Source organism: Indicator indicator, chromosome Z, assembly GCF_027791375.1.
Source record: "Indicator indicator isolate 239-I01 chromosome Z, UM_Iind_1.1, whole genome shotgun sequence".
Taxonomy (NCBI): Eukaryota; Metazoa; Chordata; class Aves; order Piciformes; family Indicatoridae; genus Indicator; species Indicator indicator.
The window spans coordinates 33,544,033-33,571,613 of NC_072053.1; the positions used below are offsets into that span (position 1 = coordinate 33,544,033).

At 39.2% G+C, this 27,581-nt stretch overlaps 2 protein-coding genes across 2 annotated transcripts in view; both read left to right on the forward strand.

Annotated features, from left to right (window-relative positions):
- The window catches only part of DMGDH (dimethylglycine dehydrogenase), a 40,178-nt gene extending 21,047 nt beyond the window's left edge, over positions 1 to 19,131 (forward strand). The window contains exons 8-16 of the mRNA XM_054397918.1: positions 2,723 to 2,892; positions 3,045 to 3,198; positions 4,084 to 4,249; positions 6,704 to 6,834; positions 8,172 to 8,389; positions 9,261 to 9,418; positions 10,468 to 10,527; positions 18,109 to 18,243; positions 18,916 to 19,131. Coding sequence (XP_054253893.1) covers positions 2,723 to 2,892; positions 3,045 to 3,198; positions 4,084 to 4,249; positions 6,704 to 6,834; positions 8,172 to 8,389; positions 9,261 to 9,418; positions 10,468 to 10,527; positions 18,109 to 18,243; positions 18,916 to 19,131 — 1,408 coding nt within the window. The remainder of the gene's footprint in view (positions 1 to 2,722; positions 2,893 to 3,044; positions 3,199 to 4,083; positions 4,250 to 6,703; positions 6,835 to 8,171; positions 8,390 to 9,260; positions 9,419 to 10,467; positions 10,528 to 18,108; positions 18,244 to 18,915) is intronic.
- Positions 19,132 to 26,398: 7,267 nt separating this feature from the next.
- ARSB (arylsulfatase B) overlaps positions 26,399 to 27,581 on the forward strand; it is an 81,993-nt gene continuing 80,810 nt past the window's right edge. The window contains exon 1 of the mRNA XM_054397557.1: positions 26,399 to 26,659. Within this exon, the coding sequence (XP_054253532.1) occupies positions 26,399 to 26,659 (261 nt within the window). The remainder of the gene's footprint in view (positions 26,660 to 27,581) is intronic.

A 27,581-nucleotide genomic window follows, 5' to 3' on the forward strand; every position in this document is an offset into this window, starting at 1 on the left:
TAGACTAGTATTTTATTCAGAAAAGTTTAAGTCAAAGCAGCATAACCATTCTGAAGAATGAGATTATTGGATGGTATGTATTTTTGCTGTGTTAAGACTTTTTAAAAGCTCATCTCTCTTTTCTGAAAATGAACTGAGCTTTTGGAAGAAGTGACCTTTCTCCCAAAGATACGTCTTTCTGATTTTCTTCACAAAATCAATCCATGCGTCCTATTCGTAAGCCTTCATAAAGTTACAGCTCATAAACACTTCCTAGAGATTTACTGATCTTGCATAAAGATTCGTGGATTCTATTTGCAGTAGTATTCCATAGCCAGAGACTCAACAGGAGTTTTTCTGTAGAAAAATTACCAAACTTCAGACAAAGACACTAGAAAAGGAATCATGCTGTGCAGGGACTGAGATTTCATAGGAAAAAATCAGTCAGAAGCAAAGACCCATAAACTAGTAATACACAAGAATAGAACAGAAACAAGGGGGAAAGTAATCTGGCAGGGATTGGAAGGAGAGAAGAAAAACAGAGAAAGGAGTTTGCGTTCATTAGGAATATTTTCGCTAAATCCTCATGTGAAGACTGTACCACTCTTTCAAGTTTTTGTAATAATCTTTCCCAGTACAGCATGTGTTTCATTCTTGTGTAGCAGAGCTATAGCGGATATGTTAATACCCATTAGGTATTAATGGGTAACATCCGTTTCTGAGGTAATGAGGGATTTGGGGACCCTGCTGTAATTTAAAATGCCAGGTAATGCAGGCCCAGCTAGAAGTGCCAAAATCAATTGTTTGCACAGAGTCAGTGCTGAAAAGCTCCACAGAGTGCAGAGACCACTCAGCCTGCGGCAGCAACTCCACGTTTCAGGGTGGCCTCCCAGGCTGTCTTGCCCCAGTCTTCAGCTGAAGTTAAAAAATTCATATTTGGTCTGTCACCACCCATAGTCATGCATCAGTCTCTGTGCTGTGTTCCCATGTGATCTTGGCTGCTCTGAAGGGGGCACGGAGACTTAAACTAACTAAAACTTTTGAAGGCGTTGTAGCCATGATCACATAAATTATAACCATGAATAACTTACGGCTGACAAATTAATAGCAGCAGTGGGCAACTCTTCTGTAGTACCTGCAGAGTGGCAGTTTACAAGCACTTACTCCGTGGTAACAGAAGGTTGCGCTTATAGTCTGAAGAGTTGTGCTGAACAGCCTTAAGGAGTGTGTTTGGCAGAACTACTTCACATAATCAGCTGTTTTATTTAAATAAATAATTTCTAGACAAAGCCCCAGTACATAAGTGTAATCTCATGAATATTAGGAAGCCAGGCTTTCTAAAAGTGCTAGAAATAAGTTATCTGTATAATCTGAATTAATCCCTCTTACATACATGCATTAGAATTGAATTATTGCATAATTATTTTTTGTAAGATCTGTGCCTATTTAACTGAGGACATAGAATTCAGAATGCAGACTCAATGAAGAGCAACACAGGTTTGTTTTATTTGTTTATTCAGTGTGAGTATCTATGGTTTAATGGCTGTGTGCTAACCTAAACTTGGTTTTGGGCAGACTTGCAAGGATTTTTCTGTTGTGCTCATTGGAGCATTTCACAAATAACTAAGAATTTCTTTTCACATGGCAAGCTAATTCACAGAGGTATTAAAATAAAAAGTTTTAAAACATTTAGCATAAATAATTATTTGTCATTAAATGTTTTGGTGTCAAATCTGGGGTGTATGTAGACTGAGTAGCAACACATACTGCAAGGCAACAAAGACCCTTGTCCCCAGGACATGTGCAGGAGCACATTTTATGCACAGCTTTTTCCCTGTGATTGCCAAGATGTCAAGGATTTTGAAAGTTTGAGTTAAATACAAAATGATTAAGTAAGGAAACCTTTATCACTTCATAGCTTTTGGACATCAACCTTTGCTGTCTGGTGTGGGGTGCTGAAATACAGGGTTTCTAAGAAGAGATCTCCACAGTCTGATCCTTCACACACTCTTTATGTAGAAACAGGGCAGGCTTTTGCTACAGACTGGTAGGAAAAATTTTCTATAAGTTCATTTTGTTAGCATAAGTTTTTTGGAACCAGTTGTTTTAGTAGTAGATGTAGTAGAGAACAGAGAAGGTAAATCAGGTTAGAAAAGACAGCTTTCAAACTCTGGCACCACTGGAAAGAAGTTGTCTAATTTTATCCCTACTTCCTCCACATTCCCTGGTTTTCTGTGGAGTGATGGTAATTCAGCTTCTTTAAAACTATCTGATTTGTACTGCTGTTGCTCTTGTCACTATAATGTAAATACTGTAACTGCTAAACTGTCTCAAACAGATTTTCAAATCCAAGTCAAAATTGAGGTTTAATCAAACCTGGCTGAAAAAAGAAGTATTTTATGACTAGAAAATGTATTTAATGGACGTCAGAGTTTGCAAAACTCTCTTTGTCCCTGGAAAAGACTGTTAAATTCTGAACTTCAGGGAAAGAGCAAGCTTGCTCTTATCTCAAGCACCATAACTGATGTGTATTAGCAGCGGAGTTCTGCTGCTAACAGTGGGGCAGTAGAAATGTCTGTCAATAAAGCATGTAAAATTGGAAAACAGGACAAAACAGAACAAACAAAAACAGAGGGAAAATTTGGAGTGCTTTAGGGGTGTATTAGTGGTACATGATAGTACTAATTTTTAACAACAAAACAAAAAAGGCTTGTCATTGCAGTACTTTTTTTCTGTTTTTAAGGTATGGTATTATACATGCTGGTGGCATAGGAAAATATCTCAGTGACTGGATCCTTGATGGGGAACCTCCATTTGACCTGATAGAATTAGATCCCAACCGCTATGGAAAGTGGACAACGACAGAGTTCACAGCAGCCAAAGCAAGAGAGTCTTACGGTTTTAATAACATTGGTAAGAAGGCATTTTTAAAAATAGGTTTATATCCTGAAAATGTGTTCCATCAAAGCCTACCCCTAGATTTCTCTGTTTGTACATGTGTTCTATCTTGGTGATGATCTTGATACGCCATGGGTTTTTATCTGAGCTTTTTTTCCCCCCTCTAGTTGGTTACCCTAAAGAAGAAAGATTTGCTGGGAGACCAACAGAGAGAACCAGTGGGCTGTATGATTTGCTGAAATCAAAATGTTCAATGGGCTTTCACGCAGGATGGGAGCAACCTCATTGGTTCTACAAACCTGGAGATGAGATTGGATACAAGTAAATGAAAGATTAATTTTTTATCTTTTCCCCCAAGATGAATTGTAATGATAGCAAGAGCTGGATGAGTTACATTTAATGAGAAACATACATTTACTACTAATTTCAGCTCAAGGTATCTCGTAGGTTGATCTTCCATTCTTGATTTTGCCATAGTTCAGAATCAGAATTTCATTCTGATCATGCAGACATTTCAAAATACACATCAAGGTATCCTGTAACTCTAATAGGTTTAGGGTACCAGGGAGGAGTCTAGCTCAAAAAATAGATAATAGAAGAATTTGTTCATTATGAATTTGTGTTTTTTCTTCCTTTCTTATACTGTGCTGCTGATCAAATAATGTTTTCATGAAAAAGCCCATTCCTCTCTGTATAATTCTTAGGAAAAGCAAAGACCATTCCTCCTTTCTTTTATTTTATTTTGTTTTTCCCTCTGTACCTGCCCACCTAGTTTCATGCTTGCACCAGGAAGCAAATGAATGTTTTTCACAGAGGTGCTGGAGTCCCAGTGTAAGTGAGGCTCATAAAGGCATAAAAAAACATACTGTGGTTCAGAAATAAAGCCTATGACACCTTCAACTCAAATAAATGATTCATCACAAATGCTGTAAATTTACACTTGACAGACTACTACTTCTTCTAACATCTGAACAGTTCATAGTTTATTGAAGAAAATGGTTGATAAAATCTCTCTCTCTGTCTTAAAGAACTTTAATAATTAAGCTATGTTAGACCAAGGAAAATATTGGGTAAGCTACCTACAATTGGTAAAGTCTGTCTCTTTTGAATGATTGTTAAACTGAAGAAACTGAAGACTACTTTCTGCTGAAAAGAGCACCAAAAAAATCCAAGTAGTGTTTTATGTGTGTAAATGCTCTGTTTCAGACCCAGTTTTCGGCGCACAAATTGGTTTGACCCTGTGGGTCGTGAGTATAAACAGGTTATGGAAAAAGTCGGTGTGATTGACCTGTCACCATTTGGCAAGTTTAAAGTAAAAGGCACAGATTCTGTTAAGCTGCTGGATCATCTATTTGCAAATGTTGTTCCAAAGGTAAATGGGACAGTGATAACTGTTTTAATGTAGGATTAGACAAGGGAGATCTGTTTCAGGCATGGAAAGTGAAGCACAATATTGCCATCTCTTTCAAATACCAAACACTCAGATCCTTTGGAGAGGCTGCTGTGTCAGCCGATGTATTTCACTCTGTTAAGAGCACAAACAGTGGAGTTACTACAATAACAACCATAACTAAATGTACATTTTGGCACAGATCATTGAATCAGAGAATGGTTGAGGTTGGAAAGGGACTTCTCTAGGTCATCTTGTTCAATGCCCTGTTCAAGCATGTCACCTGGAACTCATTGCCTAGAATTATGTTCATATGGCTTTTGCGTATCTCCAAGGACGATGACTCCACCATCTCTCTGGGTAACCTGTTCCTCCACTTACCTGCCTTTACAGTAAGATGTGCCCTTACATTCAGACAGAACCTCCTGTGTTTCAAATTTTTGTCTAAAGAAATCCAAGTGACTCTCACCTCAAATTGTTTTACAGCAGTAAATAACAGAACAGCTTGGCAACTGCCCGCCTTTGCCTGTGCTGCACCGTGGCAGCTTGCGGCAACAGAGTAGAACAATGGAAGGTACTCTTACCTGACCACGGCTGGATGATCTATTCTTCCTGGATGCCCAAGAGTTGTGTTGCTTCTTTGTTATTGCTGGTTTTTTTTTGGTTGGGTTTTTCCTAATATGACCTATGCCTGTTTTCCATCCCCTCACAGTGACTGTTTTCAGCTGGCTGCCTGGAGCAGGCAGGGTTGCAAGTATTCAGGATATTCAGCTTTCAGCTCATACCTGTTCACAAGTTTGGCTGCTCACAGATCCTCAGAATTTGATCTCGTTCTCAAAACTGGCATACTGTAACAAACTACTCCAAGTTTCTTATTCTTGGTCCTCAGTCCATAGTAGTGCTCCATGAGTCCTTTCATATTCCTGGTTGGCCAGCCATTCTCATGTACTGTCTTTGACTTCAGAGATAAACCTGCAGCAAGAAGGTTGTTTCTTTCTGGCATGCTACAGAGATGAGGTTTGCTCATTTCATGTCAGAATTTCATTATTTTTTTTGCTGTAGATGATGGGTTTCGCTGCTTCAGACACCAGAGGGAGGAAGTATAAGGAAATGGTAAACTGAGGCTGTAATTACAGGGTTAGATAACTTCTCAGAGGTCAGTGCCAACTGAATGGGAGTGCTGTACACAATAATGGTATCCTATAGGTTTAGCAGAAAGAAGAACCTGAATTGCCATGTAGTCTTTTTTTAATTTATTTTATTTATTAATTTTGTCATAGCAATACAAAAAAGTTTGTCTTCTTTCTAGATTGTGCTATAGGTAAGGTAACTGTGTCATCAGTGGGGTGGATATTTATGTGATAGAGGGAAAGCAAGATGAAATAGAATTATGAGAACACAGCAATTGCATTCTATGGAGTTTAATCAGTGTTATGAAGGGGGAAGCGAAAGATAGATGACAAACAGTTTATGAGTCCGCTTAAAAATCCAGCATTCACAGCAGCTGGTTATTTAATCCATCTGCTTTTTGGTACCATTCACGTTTGTCTGCATCATAAAATAATTCAGTGAAATTACTGAAGATAAATTTGTATCACAGCTAGGCTGACTGTGACTCGCATCAGATCCTGAAAATTCAACTATGTGCCCATAGTATGCCAGTGCCTACGTTAATGTAACAAGATTGTTAGTATTTGCAGTGTTTTTCCTTTTTCCCATTCATTGTCCAGAATCTGAGCACTGAATGAGTGATCAAAGAGGTCCTTAGGAAAGCAGAGTGAAGTAAGGAGAGAGACTGAAGTTCTACCTCTGGAACCAGATCAGCACAACATTATGGCACATTAATATTTATGTTTCTATGAATGATATCTGTATGAACATGTATATGTTTTGTGGTCACAATCAAGTAACTGTTACTTGAAATTCTGCCTCTAGAGAGGTGGATTAAAATATAGAGAGATACAGCTTCACAGTCAGCAACCACATAAAATATAAAAGCATTCATAAATTAGTGCCACAAAGCAGAAACCAACTCAGTATTTCTTTCTTTAAAATAAGGGGCAAAGTATATGCTATTCTTTTGAGATCTGAAAGCCTTGTTCACATGATGGAAAAGGAATATTTAGATGAATTACACACAGAGATTTTTTTGTTCTTAGATCAAACGTAGCCTGGGAACACCTTGTCTAGCACAATTAACAAATATTTATAAAGGTCTTGATTAATTTTAAAAATGTCAACATTTTCTGCAAAGAAAATTTGAAGTTTCCACTGTAATGCTTAAACGTGGCCTGTTGGGATCTGTCCACTCCTATTATGGCATAGCAGAACAAACATAAAACATTTGTTTGTTGAAGAGATATTTCTATTTCATAATGTTTAAGAATTCCAAAGTTTTATTTTGAATTGTAAATAATTGCAAGTTTTACTCTGTAGGTGGGTTCCACAAATATAAGCCATATGTTAACACCAAGAGGAAAAGTTTATGCTGAGCTAACAGTCTCTCAACTGCATCCTGGAGAATTTATGCTTGTAACTGGATCAGGATCAGAACTCCATGATCTGAGGTTAGTTTATTTTTGATAGAGTAAATACATAGTACTATACAGTCACATTAATATAGAAACCTTTATGCTATGTGCCAGATTCTTAATAATTGCTCAAAAACCTGTTGTTAAGTTCACAAGAATTCTACTTATTTATTGATTTTGGTTTTGTAGAAACTCAACTGTCTTGAAACCTGAAGTATAAGCAGTTGCATGTTGGCTTATTGCAGATGTAGAAAAAATGGAGAATTTACTGGTAGTTATGTAATACACTTTAATGGGGTAGTTCTTGTTTTGTTGTTGAACCTGTTCATGTTTGGCATGGTATGATGGAACACAGCATGATTGTTCCTTTCTGTGTTTTCTCTTACGCAAAGAAGTAAATTGGCTTTAAACATGAATGAACTCAGAGGCACTGACCTGGCCAATATAGATGGGTAGTGCAGTGTTCCTGATACTGTGATACTGGCTTCTGCTTTGGTCTCTGAGGTCACAATGTGAAACCACAGAAAGAAAGGAAGTAGAAACAGTTGCAGGATGACTTCATTAAAATGCTTTACATAAATGAGCATTGGAAATGACATTTCTATTGATACATACAAGAAATGAGAAAACCAATGTTTCTTATTGGAGATTGCTAGGAAATTTCAGTTACTGAAAATGAATCAGGTCATAAAAGGTTGAAGTTTGCAATCCCAAACACACAGTGAATAATGTACTGTTCCATAACAGTCTCATGAGAATCGGTAGGACCATTGGCATGTTCAGGAACAAAATGGCAGAACCAGATTTACTTCTACAGAATTTTACTTCTACAGAAGTTTACTTGTACAGTCCTGTTTGATGCTCCCCTGTGTCTGAGATGTTGTAACAGTGCTCTACAAAGCAGTACTTTGCAAGATTTTAAAATATACTTGTAAGCACTGTATTCAGTAAGGAACAAACTTGGTTGTACGTTTCTGTTAACACAGGAATTTATTTGGAGTTCTCTTTCATTCATCGTGTTTATTCCTTATTCTTTTTATTAACACATTTTCAATCCAAAGGCAAATCAGTGTTCAGTCCTATGAAATCACTTCCTTCTCTTGATTCTGTGATTTTCTTATTTTGAAAACAGTTCCACCCATTGAGATTCTGTCCTTTCCTGACTATCCCGCATGCCCAGAGAACACTGTTTACCATCAGTGATGCATTTGACTATCTAATATATCAAATACTTCCATTGGTTTTGAGAAGGTGTGGGACTGGGAGCTGCTGTGAGGATGAACACTAACAAAGAATTATTCCCTTTAAAATTTTATCTTAATCAGTTATTTTTCATTAAAAAGATTAATATCAATGTTGTGTTTTATGTGCAGATGGATAGAAGAGAAGGTAATGAGTGGTGGATATGAAGTTGAAATAGAAAACATCACAGATGAGATGGGAGTACTTGGTATAGCAGGTCCATATGCCCGACAGGTCCTCCAGAAGTTAACAAATGAGGATCTGAGTGATGGTTCATTTAAGTTTCTCCAGTCTAGACATCTGAAACTTTCTGATATTGCTGTTACTGCCATTCGAATATCATACACAGGTAAGGAATAGAGAAAATAACTCTTAAGGAAAGATACAATGACTGAAATAATAACTGCAACTATGTTGAAAACTGTATCTCATCATGTATTCGGAAGCAAAAGGTTCACTGCATTTCATGTATACATGTGTGAGGAAATACAGTACATTGATTTTCGAATGTAATGTGGTCAGGGTCTGTGCTGAGTTTTCCAAAACCTTTTTTCTCTAGGATACCCTATAGTGTAAATATTTATTTTACAGAACAAAAGGCCAGTTATGATAACCTCTGTGTTATTTGCTGCAAAACCAACGTCAAGAATTGGTTTTGGATTACTGCATACTAGTGTTTGTCAAGTGCCTTGAAAATGTAACACTATAGTGCTGAGTATTTGGGTTTTCTCAGTTACTTTTTATTTTTACATCTTTTTATGCCCATCTCTGCTGCATCAGACTGAATTCAGAGTATTCTGAAGCAGCTGAAATAATTGTAATTCAGATTTCTCTTTCTGTTGTACTAAATATGATACAATAATTTTCTGCTTATTTACACTTGGTTACATTTGCTGTTCAGTTGTCACATCATAATCTGTTTGCAAGGCCCTTAAGCTTCATGTCTCATTGTAACTTCATTAGATGACCTTTTATTATTGGTTATTCTGCTTTTCCACTCATATTTCAGTTAACATTAAATTAGAATAATAGTACCACTGTTTAAGATGTAGGACATAAGTCGTCTAGGGGTGCTTTCAGGGAATTGGTCTTGCTATATGATATCAGATTTGACTTTAGAATATGACCTTAGGACATTGACCCCCACCAAGGATAGGTGTATTTATCAGGATTGTTTCATTGATGACTTCATGAAAAAATTAGTCCTTTTTGTATAATAGGTGAATTGGGCTGGGAGCTCTATCATAGAAAAGAAGATTCTGTAGCTCTTTACAGTGCAATCATGGAAGCCGGCCAAAAAGAGGGAATCGACAACTTTGGAACATATGCTCTGAATGCCTTAAGGCTGGAAAAGGGTTTCCGAGCCTGGGGGGCAGAGGTCAGGAAATGCAACTTCTTTATTCTTATTTCTGTTTGTTATGACATTATGAATCGTTATGACTATACAGCTTTTAGTCAGATTTAACACATATGCTACTTATTCCAATTTCTCAATTTGGCATGAAAATAAAAATTACCTTGAACAGGAAAAGCTGCTACAATTCTGAACAGTGTATGCTCTAAATAAAAATAACTAGTATACTTCATTGCACTGCTGGCAAATAGACACTTCCTTTGATTCACTAATGTTTTCTCTCTTACACGTAACAAAATTATGAGGGTTTTGCTGAGCTCTAGTGTTTTGAAATCAAAGGTTTGGCTGATCAATCCCAAAAATGTTTTATTTCTGTAATAAATATGTCATGAGAGGCAAATTATTCTTACTTAAGAATGTATTTTTAACTTCTTCATTTCCTGTTAGCTTGTTTCTGATGTATTTTTTCACTCAGAGTATAATTTCTTCTTACTTGAAATTTTTCCTAATTCCTTTGGAAATGAAAGAACTCAAGAAGGTGAAATAGTAGCCATTTAGGGGTTCTTGTTTCTTTTTTCCTTCCCTGTGATGATTCTTTTAATTCTTGCTTCAAATGCTGCCTGAGAAGTCATTCCCCCTACACCTAATGGGAAGGTGGTGAATAAAATTGGCTTTGCTTTTCATTTTTTTCTCCAGCTACACACTGTCCTCTCTTGTCACAGCAGACATTCTGTTGTGTTGCAATTAATGTACATATCCCAGTTACTCAATCTGCTGCAGGTTCCATTCTGCTTTGGCAAAAAATCCTGTTTCTTACCTAAATGTGTTTACTTTTACTGCGTATTGAAACTTAGATGCATTATTGAACAATCTATATGTTAGGCATAATTATAGATAATTTTGTTGAAATTACATACTGGAAGCTTGCAGTGTATTCAAGAAAAAGTTGCACATGTGCAACATAAAAGACTTGGACAATGGAGCACATAGGGTGTGTAGCATGAATAAACCCCCCAACCCAAAGGCTGTGATGATCCATCATGTATGTAGGGTGAATTTGTGTATTTCAACAGATGAACTGTGACACTAATCCCTTGGAAGCGGGACTGGAATACTTTGTAAGACTAAACAAGGTATGTCTTAGTATATTTATAAGAACCAGAATTTTTTTTTCAGGTTTACCAGATGAAATTCTCTTATAGTCTAGTAGATACGGAAATTGCTTGTAATTCTCTTTTTCAGTTCAAATGAATCCCATACCAAATGTCTAAACTCTGTCAAATTGAGGACCTTTCCATGAAATCTGCTGAAGTATTTTCCTATGCAGCTCTAATGCCACCTGTTGCTAGCAGTTAGCCCATCAACAAAAAGCCTGCATAGTGGATGTGAAGTTTCTAATGTTAAAAATCAGGACGTAGATATTTCAAGTCAGGTACCCTAAATGAAGGGCTATTTCTGACTTTATCTCTTTACTTCTGTTTTTTGTCTGTAAAATAAAATACCAACATTTTGACATGAGTGACATCAAGAAGAAAGATGAATGTTTTTTAAACATTTCATCTTTACCATATGGAATGTGATACAGGGACAAACCCTGTTCTTATTTATGTTCTCTTTACACCTGAAATGGTAATAAATCAGATAATAAATGACCCTTGACATTTTTTGGCATGTTATGTGGAGGCACTGTAGAACTGATAGAAATAATCACAAAATGTAAATTACAGCTTCAGATAAACAACAGATCTTAAACTTTGGGTAGGCAAGAATTATGGAGGCATGTTAAACCTAAAAAAAAGAAAAAAAAGCTTTTATCCTGATGAAATATTTTTACTGACCATAACAGGGACAAACCCAGGAAGACGCTTTTCCTCTCCAACTGCTGAAGCCATCTATACATGTTTAAATTCTTTACCCTATGCAGGATCAAGACAAGGTGCTTTCAGGGATATCAGTAGCAGTCCCTTCATGTAGTAGAGTTACAGCTGTCTCCACTAGGTAGTATATTTGCCCTAATCAGAGTAAGTGACACATGTAAGGGAAATACAGTCTTACAGAAATACAGTCTTATATTGTATTTACTCACCAAGGACTTCTTTTGTCTTGAGAAAAACATTAGCAGGATTACAAGGGAATGCCATAAAAAATAATGCTACTATTATTAGTTTATCTTTGTATTTCATTTAATAAATCTGTTAATTTTCTACTTTTTTTTTTTTTAATTTTATGAGTATAAGCAGGGAAGTAGCCTTAAGCAGGGAAAGTTGCCCCTTGCCAAGATGCCCGTGCAGAACATTTGAAGGCACTAATGTGCATGAAGCACTTAATTATTGCTACACACACTTCTCTGCATGGTTGAAATGCAGGGTTGGAACAGCTTTCCGGAGCAGATACTTGCATTGTAGATGAACGGGCATAAAACGAATCTCCAACGTAGAAGCAGGATCTCAGCCTAAAGCATTTGCCAGTTTTGCTGAACTAATGTGAAAAAGGAAATAATCCATGTTTGTTTATTGACTCAAATGAGGGCAATTGTGACTCTATGTTGACACTGCAGAGGCACCTGAGCTAATTCAGATATTGGAAACAGTCTAAACAGTGTAGTATGAAGTGCAATGTGAGATTATTTACTCTACTTCTTGGCAATTTAAGGCTGTGAGTCGCAATTCCATCCCTCTAGTTTTGGTGTCCATTTGGCATGACATAGACTTCAGCATTCTTTACAGGCCCCCACAGCTGAAGAGAGGCAGAACACTCTATTACAACCTGTTCCTATTTTTAGCGTAACTTTCTTCACAAAAAGAGCTAACAAGATAAAACCTAAAAGCAACAGAAACTTAAATATTTCTTTTTGACATCTTGGTCTGTTTGATTCCTAACAAGGATTATTCCCCAACTTGGGAAAAAGTGCTGGTTTCTGTGCAAGTTGAAACCAAACTGCACTGTTCTGTTAATTGCTAGGGTGTCTCTTGCTGTGCAACAAGCAGCTAGAATAGTTCACAAAATACCCAAAAATATTTCAGCATAAGTGAATCTGGAGTTGCATGTCATGGAAAATGTAAACGGTTTCTAAACAAATTAAACTGAATGAACAATCAAATCCCAGTAAAGGTAACACAATCAAAAAGTATTTCAACTTCTACAGAAGAACATTCAGGTATCTGGGGAATAAACACGAAGGGATGTAAATTCCCAATAAAGTCCTATTATTTCTGTGTAATTGCATAGTTCAGTGTATGCATGATTTTCAGGTACATACAGACTAGAATTTTTTTGTGATGAGTAATAGGAAATAAATTAAGTTGACAAGTCTCTTTTTACCCACAGTCTATTAAATTACAGCATGCCAATAAGTACATTCTGTTTCCTCAGGATTTCTGTGCCAGATTTCATTTTATCAGTAAGAATGAAGAGGTGTTTTTTGTTCTAGGTGATTACCTCTAAACACTGCTCAATACTCCTTTTTTTGTCTAACATTTGTATTAGTTGCTTCTTTGCACAGATGAACAGGGTGATAAATGAATAAATCAAATTGGAAGGACAGTAACAGGACTAATTTCTAATTTAAAGTATACAATATTTTAATGAATTCACAATAAAATATGCTTGTTTATTGGATGGACTTCCCTCTCCTCCCCCCTCCCCCCGGTTATCTTTCTTTGGTTGCTCAATTATGTTTAGTAAGTTAGATAAATTGTTAGATAGCCTAATCCCCTGAATAAGCACTCTGCTACTAAGTAACTGATAAGAGTCCAAATGGTCTTTGTGTCAAGAAATTCACAGTGTCTTTAAAGAGGAAAAATTCTTTTTCTCCACGTTGCAGAATATTGTTTAAATTCTGCTGTACATTTGTGTTTTCTCAGATTCAAATTGTCAAAGATACAATTTTGGAAAGCTTTTTATTTTTCAAAATCCTGGCTTAAATTTAATAGATTTTTCATACATCGTCACATAAGAAGATAAGCAATCATCAGATTTTAATTGACTCTAGTCCTGTGTTCTGTGACAGAATGACCTACATTTGTGTTACCTTGCCATATGCGTAAAAATTTTGTGTGTGAAATTAGACCTCTCAGTCATGAGGATCCCGTTCCAGACTTTCTGGGCAGTCTATTCTAGTGATTGCTATCCTTATGTTAGAAAATGTTATCTTGCTACACTTTAAACTTATCACTGATTGTTATGTTCACTATGGACGTAGAAAAAAACCCAAACATTCCTTATGTCAGAAGATGGCTGTGTCTTCAAAACCTGCTGGCATGTGTTGGCTTGGTCTTCTGAAGTGGTTGATTATTTTTAGTTAATACAGTATTCTTAAAACAACCTATTTTAATCCTGAGCAAAATGGACCAGAAGTCCCTGTAAAACTTGAATTTAGAGTGAAAAACTTCCACGTTAATTTGAGCTGCTCACAGAAATGAACCTTTCAGAAAGGTTTTCCATACAAATCCAGTAGTCCCATCAGTCATCCAACTGCAGAAGTCCGTAGGTAACTGTTCGTAGCTTTGCGACTTATTTTGCTGTATCCAAGACTGCCATCTGCTGGTCATTCCCTCTGCAGCAGCAGCTCACTGTGATTTGGGAAGAGAGAAAGCGGCAGATGATGGAAACTCTTTGGGACTAACGCACTCTTCCAGATGGAGATCCGAGTGCTTAGCTAAGCTTTAGTGTTCGTTTCCAAAATGAGGAAATACTGTTTATCAGAGGTAGTGTTTATGAGGAGAGACTGAGGGAACTGGGTCTCTTTAGCTTGGAGGAGACTGAGGGGTGACCTCTTTCATGTTTATAAATATGTAAAGGGTGAGTGCCGAGAGGATGGAGTCAGACTCTTCTCGGTAATGCCCAATGACAGGACAAGGGGCAATGGGTGTACGTTGAGGCATAGGAAGTTCCATGAAAACATGAGGAAAAAATTTTCTCTGTGAGGGTGATGGAACACTGGAACAGGCTGTTCATGGGGGCTGTGGAGTCTCTCTCTGGAGATATTCAAAACCCTCCTGGAGGTGTTCCTGTGGGATCTGCTCTAGGTGATCCTGCTCTGGCAGGGGGGGTTGGACTGGATGATCTTTTGAGGTCCCTTCCAGCCCCTAACATTCTGTGATTCTGTGTCTATTTGTTGCAGCCCTGTTCATTTACTAGGGCAGGTTCTTTTTTCCAAGCTTCTTAACAGATTTTACAATACACAAGAATATTTCACGTTTTCTTGGGTCTAATCTATCAACTTTGGCTTTGGTTTGTTTATTTGTTTCACCCTTTTCTTTTTTTCATACTCTTTTTCCCTGTCTGCTTATTCCTGTTTGTGTCTCCACACATGACCATTTAATTGCTTCAGCATTCATTATGAGTAGAAGTTACAGCAAGCTCAGCAGTTTCACACATATGAGTGAATGACAACATATGTTTATTGACTGTTGACCAAACCTCCAACATATCTATACATAAGTTGTTATCTCACAGAAAACTTAACAGTTTTGTGACTACCTGTTTCCCTCCAGGCCACTCTGCTAGAAGTGCCTCTCGGTTGTGTTAGTCCATCTCATTTTGTTCATTTTGTTATCATGGTCTAAGGTGATATGTCCTGATTCCACAAAGCAATATTTTTTTTTTTTTTAAGGGAAAAGGATTTATTTTTGTCATTTCACAGATGCAGTTTGGAAAAAGAATGCCACAAGTGCAGAGACCATGCCCTCCAAAATGGGGGCACTGGCTGAATTTTCAGCCTCGTCACAACCACCACCCAGCACTAGATGAAGAGAGAGCATGGTGAAAGTGTCAGAAAAGAAGGTGTACCTGTTGGGTCTAGGTGTCTGTAACATTGCAGCATATGTAGTAATTTGTATCATCATCCATGTGAAATGCTGGTGTTCTGTTCTGGTAGCACCCTATGCTTTTAAATACATGGAAGGAAGGAGCACAGACTTTACTGAAGAAGGGATAAAGAACTTGGGGAAAAGCAGAGATCTGAAAATGTGATGGAAATATATTAGAAATTTGAGATGGAGGAAGGGTACCTTTTTCCTCCCTCTCTCAATCCACGTTTGTTATCCCTATAGCATCTATTCAGTGTACCTTTCCATGTAAATCCCTTTCAAATTAAAATTTAGGAATAAATTTATATTATATGGCTGCTTCATATCACATCCAGAAGGTCATAAACCAGAGTATTTATTCCGTAAATTTATACAGACTATCAGACACACTGGAAAGAACCTGCAGAGTCTCTCTGTGTGTGTTTGTGTATGTTTGTATATTTTTGTATGTTTTGCAGAGTTTGAATTAATGGTTACCTCTTGGTTATTTTTCCAAGCCATGATTCTAAAAAGACAAGTGAATTCTTAGCCTTTAAGGAACATAAAATAACAACAATCCAATTAAATCCTCCAAATCCATCTCCAGTTAGCACAAAAAATACATTGTTTATTCCCCATGGCTAAAAGCCTGGCCCAGTTAAAATTAATTGGGTAAGTATTCATTTTTTTTGTCTCTAGCCAACAGGCAAGTAGTGATCCAGAGATACATAGATTCTAAAGCCTGCTATCTGCTTGCTGGAATGGTTTCCATATTTAAAAGGTAATTAAGAAATGGAAAACAAAGTTATTGTTGCTATCAACCTCAAGGTTCCAGTAATTAGTATATAATCAGGAGTTAACTGTCATCTATACAGTTAATCTGTAAGTGGCCCATTCAAGCAGTATACATCTGTTCCCAGGTCTTACTCAAGGTTCTGATTATGATTGCTGCATTAACCCTTATGGAATCTGTTTTTCCATTTCTAAATGATAAATTCATTCAGGTAAAAATCAACCAGAAATCCTGAGTTAAAAAAGCTCCACAACTCCAAACATGAAAACAATCAATGTTTTATAAGGTTTTAATCTCTATGCTTTATGCACGTGCAAGTATCTGAATACACCAGAAAACATGAGACATGCTTTTAGTGTAACTGTAGCAACACCCGTGCACAAAAGTCACCAATTACAATTCTTCTGTGAAGCTCAGTGGTGACTCAGCTGAGGAAAAGGTCATAGCAGAAGAATGCAGTCAGAAGCTGGTTCTGAGAGAGTCCTCTCTGTTGCCTCTCTTACTACTAAGAGACCTAAAGATGGGAATTTATATTCACAGTGCTGTTTTAGATGCCTTATTGCATCAACTGACACTTTTAAAAGATCAAAAGCTCTTCATCAGTTTAGTAATTTCTTTTGAGCCTGCGCACTGAGGTGTTATGAATCTGAACAAGAACCACAGAAATAAGAACACAGTAATTAACTGCATAATAATCTATTCCAAGAACAATATGCGTTGCTTTTGATTCTGACAGACCAATATTCTCTACAGACATTAAAGAACTTTACCAGAAATAGTATTTGTGATGTCTTCAACAGCATTTCCCTGCTTTGCTCTTAAACATTAATCAAATTAATATAATTCCTGCTTCAGACCTAAGACCAACTTTTAAATAGCTGTCACTGATAGTCATCTTTTCAGCAAAGGCTGGAAAGCTAGAGGACCTTCAAACAGCTGGTATATTTCTTGCCCATGAGGCAGGCTGGTGTGGATCTGGATTTGTATTCATTGAATACAAATATTTTTTTCTGTCTGATCTTTACCTTTAAGGAAAAAAGGAATAGGCGAATATTGTAAGCCACTGTTCCTAATATTTGCTGCACATTTCTTGGAAATAATTATATCCAGCTTTATTACTATTTTATCCTCAGTCCAAACTGTCAGCATCTTTGAAGGGGGTTTTCTCTTGGGTTTTGAGGCATTCTGTTCAGAACCACAACGCTTTTTTCCTCCCATAACTTCTTTTTCCAATTTATTTTCTTACCAGCCAGATAAGTAAGAAAGTTGTCTGAGATACACTTAAGACTTAGGAGATAGCAGTGTGAAACCAGTTGGGTTCACAGCTACTGGTGTGCTAAATAAGTTTCTATCTGTGAACCTGGCCATGGAATCAAGCTAGCTCAGTGGAATCAGCGCAGCATTAGCATATACAATAAATACTGTCTTATAGTACTCTTGAGGGTTCAGAGACTTAGTGATGGTTCTTCTTGTGCTTGTCACACATTTATATGGCTTGCTACTGGAAATACAAGAATATACTACCTTCCTAGCCAAGTTGAAGAAGATAACTCTAAATAATAGCAATGTTCTTTAACTAACATGCTGCAGTATCCCTCAAAATGGCATATATGGGAGGAAGAAAAACATTAAAACAAGAATATGGAGCAAACTGCTAGCTCTGGAGCCTGGCAGAGACACCAAATTGGAATAGTAACAAGTAGTAACTATGGCACCAAATAATGATGTATGCCCACAGAAGGGGGGGCCTGGACTTCAGGAACTTGGGTATTGGAATTCCAGTTTTTCAGTAGAAACTGAAATGATACACAGTTTTCATGCTCACAACTTTAACTGGGCAGTCTTTGTGACACATCTTACTACAACCATATTTCTACTACATTTGGAGTTATGGATATTAAAGGATTAAGATCTAGAAAAACTAATATACTGAATAAAGTTAATGAGATGTAATAAACCAGTATAAAAATACCAAGATACAGTATCTATCAAAGGTTTTATTTAATCTATATTTCATACAGAATACTTAAGTGATAGGAAAATAAATTAAGGTAAAGTTAAATGCTGGTATCTCTAAAATTTTTGCAGAACACAAATAACCATATATCATCATTATTGTCTATTTTTGTCAGCCAGCAGACTTTACAGGAAAGCAGGCATTAATGCAGATTAAAGAAAAGGGGCTCAAACGACGACTGGTATACCTCATCCTGGAAACAGACGACATTGATCCGGAAGGAAATGAAAGTGTGTGGCACAATGGCAAGGCAAGGACTATAGATCACATTAAAAGAAACTATTGGTAATGTTCTGTGAAGAGTATCTAACTTTGTGCTTCAAATGTGAAAGTGTTACTGTTCTTTCACTGGCACGGAACAATTTGATGTTACGGTAAACACTTCACAGGAACCAAAGACTAACTAAATATCTGCAAAGAAAATGTGGCATGGCCATCAAACCACAGAAACTAGTGTTGGAACAGACTCAAGTATTGCCATCTCGTCTTTTCTTCTGCAAGTTCACCATTGTCTTAACAAACTTTTGGTATTCACTTAAAAGAAAAAAAACAACAGAAAGTTTGGGCCTCCACACTTCAGCTCAGGTTACGTGTTGAAACATTCACTAGCAGTTAAATTATTGTATGTAACAAAGCTATGCATGTATGTAGTGTGTGTTCTGGTGAAAATTTCATTGAACACAATAGGAGTAGTCTTCTTTCAAGGACCAAAATTTCCCAGCTTAGGGTGACATCACCCAGGGCAGAAAAAGATTATGGACTGCATGACACACTTGAAACTTGCTTGATGACTGAAGTGTGCAAACCAAAAGAAGTATATGAGATGTTCAGTTGTTTGGATTGTTGCTTTTTTATCATTATTTATTTAAGAAAATGTCATTGCGTCTTGAAAATAAAGATAAATGCTTGTGATTTTTTTCAGGTTATTGGCAACACCACATCTGGAAGTTTCAGTTACAGTGCTCAGCAGAGTCTGGCTTTCGCATATGTTCCCACAGAACTCAGCAAAGTTGGACAGAAATTGGAAGTTGAACTTTTAGGAAAAAATTATCCAGCAACTGTTATACAAGAGCCACTGGTGCTGACTGAACCAACAAGAACACGCCTTCACAGGAAGGGTGAAAATCCCAAAATGTGAACACAGATGAGCCTACTGCAAGTTGCACAAGAGGAAATAGTATCATTAGTATGCATGAAATTAAAATAATCAGACTACTCAGATTTGTTGTTTAGTAAACATAACGTGCTCATTACCAGTGAGAAATTCAGTGGTGTTACCCTCTTGCTTCCTTGTACGGGCTGCTCACGTTAGAGATCTGGGCAGAGTTCATGAACCCTTTCTCAGTAGCACTTACGCGTAGAAAGTGGCAGGGGATAATCAGATCTTTGACTCGTGTTCCCACATTGGCTGGCATATCTGAATTAACACAAAGAAGAAAGTTGCTCTTGGTATGAGCCAACAGCAAATTCTTCGTCCTCTTCAACACAGTTCCTCGTTTCCCTGCCTTCAGGGTAAATTAGCTTGTTCTGGCTCCTTAAAACAGGACATTACAAACTTATCATTAAAATAACTTTACTGTTCTGCACATGAATGCTTCCCGAGGAATTGAAATACATCCCAGCAACCATTACAAAAAATAAAGGCAATATTAAAAGCAAACTGAACTGTTAGCATTTTTTCTGAATGTGTCAGCATGGCAGAAATTCTCACAGAAGATCAAAAACTAAGTCTTCTTAATGAAACAGTTATAGGCAGCTCATTCTTCATTATTTTATATGAATGAGCTGGTAGATTAAATGTAATACTCCACAACACACAGCATGTTATTGTTCAATTTCTGGACAGTACTTAGAAGTACTGTATCATGGATCTACCATTCTAAATATGAAGTGCTAGACTGACAGAGAAATTTTGTTCTTCCTTTTCCTGTTAATTATAGTAAGAGCCATATGTTGTTACACAAAAATATTAAGAATGACAGAATATAATCAAATGCACAGCAGAGGAGCTTTGTTTAGTGTTATATATTCAATAAACCAAATAAGCAGGATCAGGATAATGCATATGATTGGAACATACTAAATTATTAAAACACTTTTCCAAACTGCATGATATGCTCAACAAATCTTTTTAGTAGCAACATCACAATTTCCAGCTTACAAAGAGTAACACTCCCTTCTAGGCCACTGACAAAAAAAATTCCAAAGTGCATATGAATAATGTTTAAAGTGTACTTTCTCCAAAGGAGCTGGAGCCTCTAAATCTTCAGCAAAGAATCACAGAATCACAGAATGTTAGGGGCTGGAAAGGACCTCCAAAAATCTAGTCCAAACCCCCTGCCAGAGCAGGATCTCCTATACCAAATCACACAGGAACATATCCAGGTGGGTCTTGACTGTTTCCAGAGAGAGAGACTCCAGAACCCTCCTGGGCAGCCTGTTCCAGTGGTCTATCACCCTCACAGAACATTTTTCTTCATGTTTCCATGGAACTTCTATGCCTCAACTTCCACCCATTGCCCCTTGTCCTATCATTGGGCATTACCGAGAAGAGTCTGACTCCATCCTCTCAGCACTCAGCTTTTACATATTTATAAACATTAATGAGGTCACCCCTTAGTCTCCTCCAAGCTAAACAGACCCAGCTCCCTCAGTCTCTCCTTGTAAGGAAGATGCCTCTCTCCCTTAATCATTTTTGTGGCTTTGTGCTGGACTTCTTAAACTGAAGGGCCCAGAACTGGAAACAATATTCCAGATGTGGCCTCACCAGGGCAGAGTAGAGGGCAAGGAGAACCTCTCTCGACCTACTGACCACACCCTTTCCAATACAGCCCAGAATGGCATTGGCTGCCTTGGCCACAAGAGCACATTGCTGGCTCATGGTTGACTTTCCATCCGTCAGGACCCCCAGATCCTTTTCCCCTTCACTGCTCTCCAGCAGGTCAGCACCCAACTTATACTAATACCTGGGGTTGTTCTTTCCCAGGTGCAAGACTCTACACTTGCCCTTGTTGAACTTCATTAAATTTTGCCCTGCCCAAGTCTGCACCCTAAGTCTCTCTAAGAAGCAGAAGTATAAATAGAATATACCAAAACAAACACAATTTGAATAATGAACACTTAACTCATGTTAAAGTAAGCTGACACTACATTGTGCTGTTCTGAATATTTAGAAAGCAGATCAAAATAAAATAGATTGTGGCAGGTTTGCATGTAGTTCCATCTTGAGTGAAAAAATGCATTCAGAAATTATTCCCCTTTATGCTGTTGTAAGTAATTAGTTCTACTTATGGTGAACCAATCAGAGATTTTACTTTTTCTAAACGTGACATCATTTGTAACAAGCTGTGTAGCCGCTATGTTTCTGCTCAAGGAAATCTGCTTTAGGAAATCTAAAGTACAATACAATGCTGTATGTTTTTATTTAGACTATGAAGGAGAAAATTGATTCCTAGGAACATAGTTTTGAATTTCAGTATTTCCCAAGAACATGTGGTTTCACTAGACACCACATCCTGGAGTGTACAGTTGGTAGCCTGAAACAGGGTCTCACATATACTTTTCTAATAAGCTTTGCTATGCCAAATCTCTGGTTCAATGATGCCTTCCACGTCCCAGTCTGAAAGCTAGGATCATGTTTGTAACTTCTTTTCCAGCTTGGAAGAAACCCACTATTCATTAACATATCAGCCAGATCAACTTGCCTGTGCAGAAGGGGCAGGCTTTCTGCAGCCTGAGTAAAAGGTAACAAATCACAGATGTAACTGCTCCACTCCGGTGAACTTAGAAACTTCATCCTCCATGAGCTTGTACCACATTTCTGTCTGTAACCTCCCAATACCTGATTTATCCATGTAGCTCAGGCAGACAGCTACCTGTCTCATTTTGCAGCATAGCAGTATACAGATGCAGACACTGATCTCCTTATGTTGTCATCTAAAGCTTACAAAGACTCAGCCCTGGCCAGTTAGTTTTAGTTTGCTTTGAAGACTTAGGGTGGCAGACAAAAGATGTCTCACGCTGTTTCTGGGACAAGGCAATGCAAAGTAAATTTTCTTTCCTGCAACCAGCTTCAAAGACCAACTCCCTGTTCATCACTGAGCACAAATAAGACAAATGCAGTATCTGAGAGCTTGTTGCACTCTGTTACCTCTTCAGAATGGCTGTACTTTCTGTTTAACTGCATTCAGGAGCATGGCTGAGTATTATAAATGCTATAGCTATGACAGTTACATGCCTGATAGGGCTTCCTCGTTGACCTAGCTTCTTTTTATACTGCTCTGTTATACAAGTCAGCTTACTGAGTATTCATTAGATAACTGAACATTGCAGCATTTTGGACAGCACAGATATACTAGTCTGTAAGGGGATGAAGCATTACAAACTAAGCCCACATAGAGATTAACAAACATATAAATAAATAAATAAAACAACCCAAACCAAAAACCCAGATGAGGAAATGAGAAGGGGGACATTCAACAGCTTTTGTAGCTTCCTGTTACTGCTTTTTATTACAGGTAGTAATACGGTGTTGCATAACCTTGTGGTGTCAAGATAGAGCAAGAGGAAGTGAATGAGAGCAAGAATATTTCAGTAGTGCATCCATATTTTGAAAGGGCTTCTAACCAACCAAATAGAAATTTCAGGGAAGAAAACTGGCAGGGACATATTTTAAGTCTGTTGCAAGTCCACTAGCTAACAGAGGAGACACCTCTGTAATGAAGTGGAAAAATGTCAGCGTGTGGAAAGGTCAGGACATCAAAAAGCAGTTTTCTTGAAATTGTTTCTTTGTTTGTCATTTTCCCTTTGGTCGTCTTCTGTTTCCAGAGAATTTTGTTATACAAGAGTAGACATTACTCTTCCCATTTGAATTTTTGTTCCAAGTTTGCGTGTTCTATGACAAGAAGTGCCAAGTTTGTGGTTTGTCTGGAACAATAAATCAACACGGATACCAAAATCTTGTGTGTCACTCTAATGAATTCATTAATCACTGACCCAAATTGAGAAAAGGCAGACTGAAACATAAGGGACTGAACACAGACCATTTCCAGGATTTATTTTTTTTATTCAAGAGAATGATGGCTTTGATATAAACAGTACTTTCTAATTGGGATTTCAAACTCCTTAATTAGTAATAAAAAACAAATAAAGAAGAGAAGGCTCTGAGCAGACCTTATTGTGGCCTTCCAGTATTTAAGGGGGCCTACAGAAAGCTAGGGTGGGATGTTTTAGGATGTCAGGTAGTGAGAGGACTAGGGGGAATGGAGCAAAACTCGAAGTGGGTAGATTCAGATTGGATGTTAGGAAAAAGTTCTTCACCATGAGGGTGATAGGACACTAGACCAGGTTGCCCAGGAAGGTGGTGAAGGCCCCATCCCTGGAGGTATTTAAGGCGAGGTTGGATGGGTCTCTGAGCAACCTGATCTAGTGTGAGGTGTCCCTGCCCATGGCAGGAGAGTTGGAACTGGATGATCTTTGAGGTTCCTTCTAATCCTGACAATTCTGTGATTCTGTGAAAACAAACAAACAAAAAAGCAAACAAACAAACAAATAAATGCTGATAAAATGACAGGCAGCAACATCCAGGTTGTGACTGTGCAGTATCTTCTGCATTTGTTTCAGATGGTTCAAACTAACATTTTAGCTCTTGCAGGTCAGGCAACCAGATCACCCACTTCTGGTGGAGCATGATAACCAGCAAATAAATCTCAACAAGGGAATACGAGTTCCACTGTAATGGAACACCATGATATCTTTGGAAACATGCCAGATTAATAGCTATTATGAATTTTACTGCAAGATTTGTATCCAACATTTCTGATTTCGCCAGCACTGTGTAGATTTTTGAAGCCATTATTTTGCAGGAACAAGAGTGCTTTCCATGGGAATATACTAACATTTGAATGGAACTTTAGCTACAATAAGAACATGGAAGAAGTTAGTAAAATAATCAGTTCAGTGAGACAGCTGTGACAGGTGACAGGATCTGAGCTAAAAACAAGATAAAGTGGAAATTACGGCCGTTTGAACAGTATGAATCACATCCCAAGAAGATACAACTCATGGTCACATACCAGATTGTCACCATTCCTGTAAGTTACTTCAGGGAAAACTGACATTAGGACAGCATTGTGGTTTCTTGTTCCAAAACTAGCTGGTAATGTACAAAAGCAATGTTGCAGCCTCCCTTCACAGTATTAACCATGTTGGAAAAGACCTTCAAGATCATGTAGTCCAACCTATCACCCAACACCACCTAATCAGCTATACCATGGCACTAAATGCCTCATCCAGTCTTTTCTTAAACACCTCCAGGGTCGCCGACCTCACCACGTCCCTGGGCAGCCCATTCCAATGGCAAATTACTCTTTCTGTGAAGAATTTCTTCCTGACATCCAGCCTAAACCTCCCTTGGTGCAGCTTGGGACTGTGTCCTCTCATTCTGTCACTGCTTGCCTGGGAGAAGAGACCAACACCCACATGGCTACAACCTCTCTTCATGTAGTTGTAGACAGCAATAAGGTCTCCCCTGAGCCTCCTCTTCTCCAGGCTGAACAACCCCAGCTCCCTCAGCCTCTCCTCATGGGGCTTGTGCTCCAGACCCCTCATCAGCTTTGTTGCCCTTCGTTGGACACCTTTGAGCAACTCAACATCTTTCTTGAACTGAGGGGCCCAGAACTGGACACAGTACTCAAGGTGTGGCCTAACCAGTCCTGAGTACAGAGGCAGAATGACTTCCCTGCTCCTGCTGGCCACACTATTCCTGATGCAGGCCAGGATGCCATTTGCCTTTTTGGCCACCTGGGCACACTTCACGCATAGGAGCAGGAACTATCTTTCTACAGAGCATTGTCAATCAAAAAGAAAGTTGACAGGGGTCTGGCATACTCAGTATTTGAGTTTCTTACCAAGAAATACAGTTTTTAATGTGGATTCTTCATTCCCCTATTATGAAATGGCTATATAAGTTTAGGAATGCAAAGATTCACAGGTTGTATCAGGTTGAAAGGGACCCTCAAAGGTCATCTTGTTCAACCCCCTTGCAGTGAGCAGGGCCACCTCCATCTAGATCTGGTTGCCCAGGGCCACATCAAGTCTGATCTTGAATGTCTCCAGGGATGGGACCTCCATCACATTTCTGGGCATGGGACCTCCATCACATTTCTGGGCACTCTGTGCCAGTATTTTTCCAGACTCATTGTAAAGAACTTCCTCCTTATGCCTACCCTGCTCCAGTTTGAAACCATTGCCCCTCATCCTATCGTTACAAGCCCTTCTAAACAGTCCTTCCCCAGCCTTCCTGTAGGTACCATTCCAGCTAAATGTGAAACACGTGGTTGGTTGATCTTTAATTGGACACTGACATTTGTATGCATTCCATGGATGAACAAACTTGATCAGTGTTAACAGCTATTTCTCTTCTTTTGTGATCTTAGATTTGGCATCATGATTATAACTAAGGCAGTGGTCATTTACAGTATTGCTTTAGAATATTACATGTTTTGAAGAAACAGCCCTGTTGACATAGCTGTTATTTTTGCTTCTTGGTTGCTTCACTTCCTTCCTACAGAGTAACAGTCACAAATACCAGCTTACAGCCAAACCTAGATTAAGACTTCTCATCCATATGGACAAAACTAGGAGGAAAAAAAAAAACAGAGTCGCTTCTGATTTTGCAGAAGAGGCAGACAGGAGAGGGAGTGAGAGCAGCAGGTAACAATGGCAAGGAAAGAGGCCATGCAGTTTCTCCTGCAGAAATAACTGCCATCACACACTGCTCAGCTGCACCTTCAGTAACTGTGGCAACTCATTTTTCTCAGGCTGTAGCACCTGTTGGCAAGCAGCAAGCAGTTGCCCCACTTTGCTTATGCACAGAATAAAGGGTGGCAGTGAGCTACTGTGGTCTCGTGTATGGAGACAGAAGTAACAATCCAGTTATTTGTAGGAGAATGCAGTCTCCTCTACTCAAACTGTTGTATTGGCCTCCATGGAAACACAGCTGGCTCGAACACAAGCTTGCAGAAGTTTCCTAGTTCCCCTGGGAAAGGCTCCCTGGTTCAAAACAGGTGTTCAGTGTAGGAATTAAAGACAATGCTAGAAGGGATCTCCAGCTAACACTGGCAACAACGTTACATTTTCTTTCCTAAACTCTTTCCAAAACTCACTGGCCCAAAACTAAACCGCTTTCACCCCTCCATGGCCGCTACACAAGCGCTGACAGAGCAGCTGCTTCAGGATGCGGAGGTAGCGACCTCTCCCCGCCCCACCAGGCGGCGCCGACAACGGACGCGCCCCACCGCCGCCAGCGCCCCGCCGTTCAACCGGGCCCGCCCGGCCTGCGGAGCAGGGCGGTGCCACTGCCTGTCCGCTGGGCGGGCCGCGCGGTGCAGTTCCTGGTGGCGGGGATGGCGTCGCGGGCGGGGGCTCCGCCGCTCCTCTGCCTGCTTCTCTGCTTCTGGCGGCTGGCGGCGGCGCGGCCGCCCGCCCCGCACCTGGTGTTGGTACTGGCCGACGACTTGGGCTGGGGCGACGTGGGTTGGCACGGCTCGGTCATCCGCACGCCGCGTCTGGACGCGCTGGGGGCAGGCGGCGTGCGGCTGGAGCGGTACTACACCCAGCCGCTCTGCACCCCCTCCCGCAGCCAGCTCCTCAGCGGCCGCTACCAGGTAGGGCGCGGGTCGAAGCGCAGTCCCGGGCTTGTGGCCCCAGCGCGGCGAGTTCTGTGGGAGAGCCCCCGCGGTTTATCTCTGCATCCCGCCGTCCACGTCCCCTTTCTGCCTTCCTCCACGGCGTGTTAGCAGGTAGCTGCTGGCGGGCTTCCCTTCTGCTTGTTCTTAGCAACGCTCCGTGTCGTTTGTAATTCGGCCTGTTGTAAAGATGCACTTGCAAGAAGGCTACCGTATGAAGAACAGCTGCTTCTATATGCAAGCTTGCTTCACTTCGGTTTGCTAGCTCGGGAATACACGTGGGCTTAGTACGAGCTGTTCTGTTTCAGAAAAGTTGAGGTGCACTCTGTGCTTCAGTTGGATTAACATGCGTGGCGGCATGTAAAAAAATATGTCTGACCTAGGCATTTACTGTTACGTACACCTGAACTGAACAGGCACACAGTCGAGGTGAATGGATGGGCACCAGGTCTTCAGGTCTCGGAGCATCTTTTCAAATGCAGTGTTTAAATGCATCCTAACACCTACATTCTCCTTCATATGATGTCATAGGTGTAGATGTTTATGCATGCCTTGATGGAATGCTCACAAACTGATTGTTATTCTGGGTGTGCAGTAGTTTGGTGGTTTTTTCAGTTGCACAGGTATAAGAATTGGACTTTATCGCATTGCTGTACTTCTCCTTCCCCTTCTTACTGCTGTATTTAAAAACAGCAACAAAAACAAAATCAAAGCAAAACTCTCCCACCCAAACAGGTGGGGAGGTGTGAGAAGGATACAGCAGAGACAAAAGAGTTAAAACCTCCCCTCCCTCAAAAAGAAGTCCTGCACATACATGTTAACCATAGTGATTTGTCAAGGAAACTGGCTATGAAGATAAATGTCATTGTCTATTAGTGGGTATTATCTCTTATTGCAGAAA